Genomic DNA, 9,498 nt, shown 5'->3' with positions numbered 1-9,498 from the left:
AAGAGATTCAGGTTTCTGGCACACAGACTTCACTTAAGTACTCATTATTTGCCTAATTTTTAATTTTGTTTTGTGGGTATGATGTGGCTTTACATGCAGCACCTTTCACGGCTGCTTTTCAAATGGCTTTCTTCAACTACACATATCCTTGTGAAATAATCTCAAAAGTGGTTAGTGGGTGCATTTAACAAGGCATTTTGTCCAACAGTGACTGAAGATTGACAACCTGTGCCGCTGTTAATTGTGGCAAAATCATTTAAGTGTCTCATTTTCCACAGCAGTCACTAATGCAGAGGACAAGAGGGAGGTGTACTTGCTTCCAGCCCTATGCAAGCTGAAAACGGCTGCTGCCTTTATACTGAAATTCTCACAGCAGCTGTACCCTGTGATTTTACCTTGTGAAGTCTGAAGAAGCCCATTATTTCTTCTCTGAGATCACTAGTCAGGTGTAGCACCCTGACAAGTGATTGTATAGTGCATAACAGATCAAAGCAACAGGTATCAAATTCCAGGTTGTGACAGTGATCAGCTGTGGGAAGGGAACAGTAAATTTTCTCTTCCTCCAACTGACATATTGTATATCACAGAACTCAGCAGTCTGTAAAGGGGACACTTCTGCTCATACTGCCTCAGCACAACCAGGTGACCACATCTTACTGGGAGCCACAGATGTGCTTTGGAAGAGGCTGTGCTCCCAAGCCACCAGCTTGCACACCAGTCTGCACCAACCCCTCTTCTGGGAACTATTGGTACCGCTATGAAAGTCAGGGTGCTTGGCTCCAAGTTCCTATGGATAAAAGAACATGTTACAGTACCAACAAGTTTTTAAAGGCAGGGAATAATCTAAAAAGATGCTTTTTTAACAATATAAACTAAACACTTTTTAGGCTGGAATAAACATCTGTTGCAAAATTGTCCATATTAAAGCGATATTGCTTTAAGCTTTAATTCAATAGTTCTTTAAAACTTTGTAATTAATCCTTGATTTCATCCACATCCACTCTTCTTCCCCATTTAAATGTGTGCTGTGATTAATACAAACTGAACATACTCGCCGTACTGTAGTCAACTTAATGTGCCTTTGCATCCAAAGCATAACAAGGAAACCTACAATAAGAGCTCCAACTACTGTATTCTTTAGCAGTGTTTTATTAAAAATAATTAACATGTACAAATATAAAATATACCCACACCATTAAATTCCCATATGTGAGGTTTTCTTTGCTGTAAGAAGAGCACATTCCAAATCTATAGTTTCAGTGGCTGGTCCTGAGCATGTCAAAACCCAGTCCTGATCTCCAGTTTTCTATCTGGTGTTCCAAGTAACACCAGTCAGGCACAGGTGAAAGCCTACCACCATTGGCTGCATTGCTGTACCGCTACTACAGTATTTGAGAGCTGTTGCAGGAATAAACTTTAAAAAACCCCAAAAAAACAGTTTTTTAAGGCTTTCAGACTGCAGTCTCCATTTAAAAAGAAATAAATCTGCCATTAAGCAGGCACTTATAATACAAAGCAGTTTACTCCCAGCTCACCAAGACAGAAACACTGAAAACTTCTGATCACTTTCCTCGGAAAACAGGTAAAGAAAAAAACAAGGTAAAGAAAATAACAAGGAAAAGAAAATAAAAGGTAAAGAAACTGAGCAAGCTTCTCACTTGTTCTCCAACTCCTTCCAGGTGTATTTCACCACAGATATCACAGGAAGGGCATGATTCTGTTTCTACTAATTGAACACACACTCAAACAATCCAGCATGTGTGAGCAATCAGGTTAATGCATGTACATATTTTACCTGACCTACCATGAGTAGTGGGAATTTTACACAGAAGCTAAACAGGCTATGGGGTTTCCCTGGTACCTTCAACACAGGACTGTTCAGGCTGGCATACACAGAAAAAGAATCAATTTGCTCTAAAAGAAGGCGGCTCTTGAGCAAATACCCACAACCCCTCTCAGAGAAATAAACACTCTTGGTAAGATCAGCATAATTGTGTTCATCTCTGGTAAAGTAAAACAGCTCTCTTAAGGTAACAATGCTGACCACAGAAATCCACTGGTCATAAGTCCCTGTGACAGTACACACATGCCCTGTTTGGTTACTGCAGCCAGATCCCTGTCCCAAGAAGCAGCCAATTTCCCTTTTCAGAGAGCTGGCAGTCAGAGGGACTGCAAATCAGAGGGTATGCTGTATTTTGGCAGAGATACACGAAAGTAAAATACCCACTTGCTGTATTTCTGTGGTTTGCAGCTTTGCAGTAAGCTGGGTGAGTCTGGCAGGCAAATGGAAAAATGACGGGGGCCAAAAAAAAAAAAAAAAAAGAAGGCAACGTAATTTTGCAGCAGCAGTCGGTTCGATTTTCTGGAATCAGCAACCCACTCTGTGTAGTCCCTACTCCAAAGTGAAGCAGTGCAGGTGAAGTGATTTAGAGCCAAAAGGCTTTCAGAAAGTCACAACTTTGGGTACTTTCACTTTTCGTTTTTGCAGCTTTGGTGCTCCTGTGATTTCTTCGTAATCTGCGCTCATTCCAGTGGCCCATCGCGCAACCGTAATCTGGTCTGCAGAGAGAGGCAGGTGATACGGAAAGGCTCACCATTACCATTAATGTCAAACTTACGCATTTGAAGATTTGGCCTGCAATAGCCTGTCATTAATTCATTGAAGATCTGTCCATTCAGTTCCAGCTCTGAAGCCAACTCTCCTTATGCAACTTTTTTTCTAAGCTGGGTTTTGTACACTCCCTTTCTTCCCCCACACGAATTGTCAAGGTCCACAAAATCATTACTACATGGTTTTCCTATTTCACTGCCCGAAGAAGCATTCAAAAAACATAAAATGGTATGTTAGCTCTCACCTAAGTCCAAGTAACACTTAAGATGATGATTTCAGAATACCTTAAGTGTGTCTGAATATAAAGGAAAAATGTCCATTATTAAGTGCTCAAGGCCAGGTTGGAGAGGGCTTGAAACAACTTGGTCTAGTAGAAGGTTCCTCTGTCCATGGCAGGGGAATAACTGGATAAGCTTTAAGGTCCCTCCCAAATCTAACAATCCCATTATTCCATGATGTACAAATGCAAAAATAAGACTGAGAAGGCACAACAGAGCAAAATTTACATTTCTCAACTCACATCCCTGCATATAATTAACATCATCCTGCTGTTTAAATGCTGTTTAGATGAATTCCTACTCCTTTGCTAGAGAAAACAGTTAACCAATTCTGAATGATAATTTAATTTTCATTGGATTGGAACAAATCAAATCATACCAAGAATATAGAATCAGACTGGTTTGGGTTGGAAGGGACATTAAAGCTCATCCAGTTCCAAACCCCTGCCACAGGCAGGGACACCTTCCACTAAACCAGGTTGCTCCAAGCTCCCTCCAACATGGCCTTGAGCACTGCCAGGGATTGGGCAGCCACAGCTTCTCTGGGCAACCTGTGCTGGGGCCTCACCACCTTCACAGGGAAGAACTTCTGCCTAAGAGCTCATCTCAGTCTCCCCTTTGTCAGGTTAAAGCCTTGTCCTGTCTCTACAGGCCTTTGTCAAAAGCCCCTCTCCAGGCTTCTTGTAGCCCCTTTAGGCACTGGAGCTGCTGTAAGGTCTCCCAGAGCCTTCTCTTCTTGAGGCTGAACAAGCCCAGCTCTCTCAGCCTGCCTCCAGAGCAGAGCTGCTCCAGCCCTCGCAGCAAGTCCATGGCCTCCTCTGGACTCGCTCCAACAGCTCCATGTCCCTCTTGTGTTGTTGCCTCAGAGCTTGACGCAGGACTGCAGGGGGGCGTCTTCCCCAGAACACAGTAAAGGGGTAGAATCCCCTGCCTCGACCTGCTGCTCAGGCTCTGGGGATGCAGCCCAACATCCCCAGCACACAGGGAGTTCTGGACTAAAGCACATACTGAAGCTGGGTCATGGGGAGCTTCTTGTTATCAAAAATCCCCAGTCCTTCTCCCCACGGCTTCTCTATCAAGTCTGCCCCAGTCTATGTTTCTGCTGGGGATTGTCCTGACCCATGAAGGACCTTGCACTTGGCTTAGATGAAATTCTTGAGATTCACACTGGCCTACCTCTCAAGCCTGTTCAGGTCCAGGGAGAGGTCCACCCAAAGAAACCACAAGCTGTAGTGCCTAAACCTGACAGCTATCAGCTATCTTCCTGTAGTCTAAAAGTACTTTGCATGATGTAAACTGATTTCAAAGAATATTACAACTCTTACCAATGGTGTCACAGATTCAACTGATTCAACTATTTTTAAAACGTAAGGGCAAAGACTACCATGTCCCTTGGCAAATTAAACAGCAGTTGTTAGTCTTTATTTCGAACATAAAGCTTCTCAAAAAAAAAACCCAAAACACCACAGTAGGAAAAAAATGCGGATCAGATACAAAAAAATGGCTGAAGCATAGGCCTCTATTGCCTACATAAATATCTAACATAAATTCCACAAAATGGCACATTATTAACCCAAAGGTTCTACAAGCCATGCAAACACATTATAAAAATGCACAAATGTATCACCACTCCAGTAACAGAATCATTCTTCAAACCCTTGTTTCATGCTCTTGCCTTCCATTACACAGGTGTTTTGGGTTTTTTTTTTTTTTTTTAATATAACACAATTTTTCCACCACAGGTAAAATCATGAAATTATAGAATGGCTTGGGTTGGCAAGGACCTTAAGATCATCTAGTTCCAACTGCCCTGCCATGGGCAGAGACGCCTCCCACTGTACCATATTACCAAAAGCTTTGTCCAATCTGGTGAATCCAGCTGGACAGATCTACCTCCTTCCTCTTTCCTGTCTTGAATGACTGGAACACTTGCCTGCACACACAGCTTCTACAGGCTGCCAGTCCTACCACCCTGCAACTGACACTACATTCAGTTGCACCACTTCACACAGAAATCAGAAGCAGCAACCAGTTTTGTTCTACAGCTGCTAAGTTTTGAACAGCAGCAAAAATACTGGCTAACAAGTACACATTAGCCCATATTATCTTCAGAAACCTACAAACTGGCTATTTTTATTATAGAAAGTTTGAGTTATGCATTGCAGCTTAATGCTTCCTCCACACACCCCTCAACAGAAGCACTCGTCCCAAAGGAGGGTCGCCTTTGCTCTTTGCAGTTCTCTTCTCAAATCTATTTTTTCCTGATTGAAGGCAGGCAAAGCAGTAGATAAACGTTACTCAGCTGTGCACTCAGACTCTGTTCTGTACACTCCCCTGCATCTCACCTGTGTTCTGTTTTACTGGACAGTCTTTTCGGAAGTGCTCCACAGAGCCACAAAGTTTGCAGCCACCACCTGTTAAGAGAGAAACCTGTTACTCATCTGGGAATAAAAAACTAGTAACAGATAACCAAAACACCCAAACACAAAACATCCCTCCTACACTGTTTTGCTCTTGTATGTGTATTGAAAACATCTACTTATCTGTAGTCATAATCTTTAAAAAAGATATGGCAGTGTCCTTATGGATAGGTCTGCACTCCTTGGCAACATAACATCATGGAGCATACACAGCCAGCTTTGGAAGCCTCCAAACATGGCTTCCTCTGTCTGTGCCTCTGACAGACAGAGCTGCCTGCAAACAAACTGCACTGTAAAGCACTACATACTACAAATTCCAGTCACCACATACTGACTATTTCTGATCTGTTGGAAGTTTTCACTTTGACTATGAGTTCTGCTAAAATTCATACTCAAAAGGGACTTCTGAAATTAACAGGAGCTCCTGAGTGGCAGGCAATCCAACTTCTGAGATACGAAATATAAAATCTATAAACACAGATTTTATATTTCATAAATATAAACCAAACATTGAAAGTAAAGCGATTGTCCTGTAAGATCATTCTTTTGAGTTTGCTAGGCCTCAAGTCTGTACTGGGAGACAGAATGCTGCGTTTTAGTGCCAATAAAGAAACCAGATAAAGCAGAATCTGAGTGAAATCCAAACTTAGATCACATTTCTCATTACAGTCACTTAAACTGAAAATGTCCTTTTTCTAGTTAGAGCCATTGTGTTGAGCAAACACCTCCCAGAGTCTTAAAACTTATTATGACAGTATGTTTTTACCACGTTCTTTGATATATGTACATTTAAATACACACTGACTACATACTTGACGGCGTATTCTCTGATTGTTTCTTTATGTGCCTTTTGATACTGCAAGCACAAGCAAGTTCTCATACTTAAGAGAGTATGAGAATTTAAGCTTACAATTAAAACAGAAATCCCTACATAATCAATATTAACACTGAATTCCCCTGAACTAATCTGCTTTCACCAAGAGTAAGGATAGGTAGATATTCGTTTTAGTCAGATCCTCATTCACTTGCAATGTAATCTTGTTCCATATCAGCTAAATATGAAAAATGTGTTTTGGTTTTAGTAAATCAGTGCACTCACCTTCAGCATACAATCCCTTGGGATTATCTGGACATGACCTTGACAAATGCCCCATCTCACCACAGATGAAACATTTTGCATACGGAAATGGCCCTGCAAAATCCAGTACAGTTTATGATCCACATTAAAAACTCTGTAAAGTCCAGACACTACAATGACAATGTTTTACTATACTATAAGCACTATACTCATACACTGACAGGTTCATTTTTACATTAACCTGTCTCCTGAACACAGTTAAATTACTAAAGCACAAAGACTGTATTTCAGTAGTTAAAAAAACCCACAAGACCAAAGCATCTCAAAACCCCACAAATTTCTAAGACATACCAATCGCTGGATCTGTTTTTGCTTTGCATTTGCTGATGTCATGCTCTGTGGATCCACATCGGTAACAAATTCCTGTACCCATATCTTGACTTTCAAGTACTGCAGGACAATCAGCAACACCATGGCCGGGTTCTCTACAGTGGAAACATACCTTCAAAAACAAAAATTAAGTTGTATGTATTTCCACAGAGAGTTCACACATCAAAACACAGCACTTAGAGGTGACACTGCTAAAGAATTCACTCTGATTATCTGATTATCACCTACTACATTTGTACTAGACCACTATTTCTCTTGGCTGAAACTTTGAGGTACTTATCTCTGGTGTTGAGATTTGAGGTTACTTTATCATAGAAAGACAGGATTCTAAGCAGGGCACCCAAAGACCTGACAAATCCCAGTCTAACAAGGTGTTCCAGCTTTTCAGAAGGCAAACATACCAAGATATTTTCTCGTTAGGCAAAGATAGCTAGACTAAAAAATACTGTACCCTGTCACAAAGTAAATGTCAGTGGTCTATGTCATTAAAATACACTATTATGGGTGCTCTTCTCCTTTTACCAACACCACACCATACAGGGTATTCACTGACAACCAAGTGCCCTGAACAAATGATGACACTTGATTTTGACTGCAGTTCCCCGAGCTCTTTAAGTACTGTTGCAGCAAGGGCTTAAGCAAACGTAAGCTATGTTGCACCAGTGCTGCTATTTACTCAGGAAAAACTTAAGATTTCTCAGACAAGTAGTAACTCTCTTCATATGTTCCCCGATTACATTCAGCACAAGTTCATGCTGAATGCCCAAGTCTGTTGTGAGATAACTGCTTTCAGACAGTCTTATTAGTCTGCTGGAGATCCCACTTCAATTCTCAAGCAGAAGCCACTGCAGAAAGAGGCCCTCAAACAGCAGAAAGATTGTACGAAAGAATTATACATGGAATTAGCTTCACCCAGGAGAAAGGAAGGGCTGAGAATTCATCACAGTGTAGCATGAACAGTATGAATGGCCTAACGGTTATGCTGGAATTCACCCTCATTACCTTGAAAAGTCACTCAGCACACGCTGTGCTTCTAACAGGTAAAGCACTCAGCCTCCTCACGGAGCCACCCCTGGCAGTGCCAACAAAGAGTTTAGAACCTGCATTTTACACACAGATCTTTCCCCAAGTCCTTAACAAGCTGCCACGGAGAGACAAACACCTGTGGCTGCAGACAGAACTCACCATGGCATTTTTCTTCATTTCTTGCCTCTTCAGCCTCCTCCCCTCCCGTCGCTTGTCCTTCTTCAAGGCTATGGCTACCTCCTTTTCCAGGTCAGCGCTGTCTGCTCCGGCCACCTCGCCACTCCCCGAGCTCTGCTTCAGGAACGCCGCAAACCCGTTAACGTCTTCGTTCTGGTAGTCCTTTTTCTTCTTCTTCTTCTTCCTCTTCTCTTGCTCCTTCTTCAAGAGAAGAAGGTCTGGGCGGCCCTGCCCCTCCATCTCCTCCCAGGGGGTCGCATCCAGCGCCTTTTCGCCGGGAGCGCCGCTTTGGCGGGCCCATCTCGTCATGGTGGGCCAGATCCTCAACACACGGACGCCACCGAACAGGGGAGGCCCGCACTCCTTGGCCCGCGGAGACCACGGCGCAGCCCCGCTCCTCAACGAGACGGCTCTCCAAGGGACAACCCCACAAAGCCGCTTTCCCGGCCTGTGGCACGTGCACTCCCTCCCTCCCGCCGCCCACCCCAAGAAGCGCCGCGCAGCCGGCAGGACAAGACCGAGCTGGGCTCCTCCCAAGGAGCCACCGCTCACCCGGGCCCGCCGCGACAGACGCCGAGCCCCGCCGCGCCCCGGAATTGGCCCTGCCGTACCCCGGCGTGGCGTCACTTCCGCCGGGTGCCGCTCTGACTTCGCGCTCTGCCGCCATCTTGCGGCTGGGCGGCGTAAGAGATGACGGCAGCAGCCCAGCGGCCGCAGCAGATTGTGGGGCTGATGCCGAATTAAACATTGCGTGTATAGAGACATGGTCATGAACAAGGTTCACCAGATGAGGAAGGTATGCAACAATTGTCTTTCTTCAAATGGATGTGGGCATTCCTTCTGTCGATAAGGCCTGACAAATAGGTAAACTGCTGTGAAAGAAAACAGCTTGGGGAGCCTCTCGGGGTCATAAATTAGCCCAGACAAGAACGTGTAGTTAATTGGAAACGCTAAACACATTCCAGTGTCCTTAAGTAATGGATTTCCATAGAAGGGTAAACTGAGTAGGGGTGTTTCTCCCCAAACGACCACCATGACCCCCAGAGAAAACTCCTCAAGCTCACAGCAGCTGTGCCACGGCCTTATCTGCCCAAGTTACCATACACAAAAGTAATGGGGATTGGGTGGGCATATCATGGAATTGTAATGAATGTGTATGTAATGAAGATAACATGAGCTGTGAACTCTCTCGTTTCGGTGTGGTTCCTCCATGTGGGGGTATCCCCCATGCACCCGGCACCATACTAAAGTTATGTTGGTTTCTATCCTGCCATTCTGGTTTATTTTGGTGCCAGGTCACAATGTCCCTCCTAGCAGTGGTGTTCCTATCGTGTTTCCACCTGCTAGTTACCAGGGTAACACACGCATGGTTGTTTGCAGTGTGATCGTGGTCTCATTGACACAGATATGCATCTGCTGTGTGTGAAGGTGCCTTGAAAGGGCTAGCCCTCTTCCAGGCAAATTTAACTTCTTTGTTTACAGTGATAAAAGGACTGTGGGGCATGGTCCTTTGCCGTT

At 43.9% G+C, this 9,498-nt stretch overlaps 1 protein-coding gene across 1 annotated transcript; it reads right to left on the bottom strand.

The window, feature by feature from the left end:
* Nucleotides 1–2,235: 2,235 nt before the first annotated feature.
* Nucleotides 2,236–8,445, bottom strand: ZCCHC9 (zinc finger CCHC-type containing 9). The gene is made up of 5 exons (XM_080637648.1): nt 7,963–8,445; nt 6,739–6,889; nt 6,409–6,501; nt 5,235–5,303; nt 2,236–2,559 (listed from the first exon to the last, which is right to left on the bottom strand). The coding sequence occupies exons 1-5, from the start codon at nt 8,287–8,289 to the stop codon at nt 2,444–2,446; spliced, it is 756 nt and encodes a 251-aa protein (XP_080493774.1). The 5' UTR covers nt 8,290–8,445; the 3' UTR covers nt 2,236–2,443.
* Nucleotides 8,446–9,498: the final 1,053 nt, after the last annotated feature.

This window comes from Psittacula echo, assembly GCF_963264785.1.
Source record: "Psittacula echo genome assembly, chromosome: Z".
In the NCBI taxonomy this organism is placed as follows: domain Eukaryota; kingdom Metazoa; phylum Chordata; class Aves; order Psittaciformes; family Psittacidae; genus Psittacula; species Psittacula echo.
Note: the sequence above shows the minus strand (reverse complement) of the source record. Positions and strands in the feature narration are given on the sequence as shown.

Excerpts from the sequence above, each read along its gene's own strand:
- ZCCHC9 (XM_080637648.1), bottom strand. The coding sequence starts at position 8,289 with ATGACGAGATGGGCCCGCCAAAGCGGCGCTCCCGGCGAAAAGGCGCTG. Across the intron at positions 6,890-7,962 it reads AAATGAAGAAAAATGCCATG|GTATGTTTCCACTGTAGAGA; the intron begins GTGAGTTCTGTC and ends TTGTTTTTGAAG. Across the intron at positions 2,560-5,234 it reads TCCAGTAAAACAGAACACAG|ACCAGATTACGGTTGCGCGA; the intron begins GTGAGATGCAGG and ends CTCTCTCTGCAG.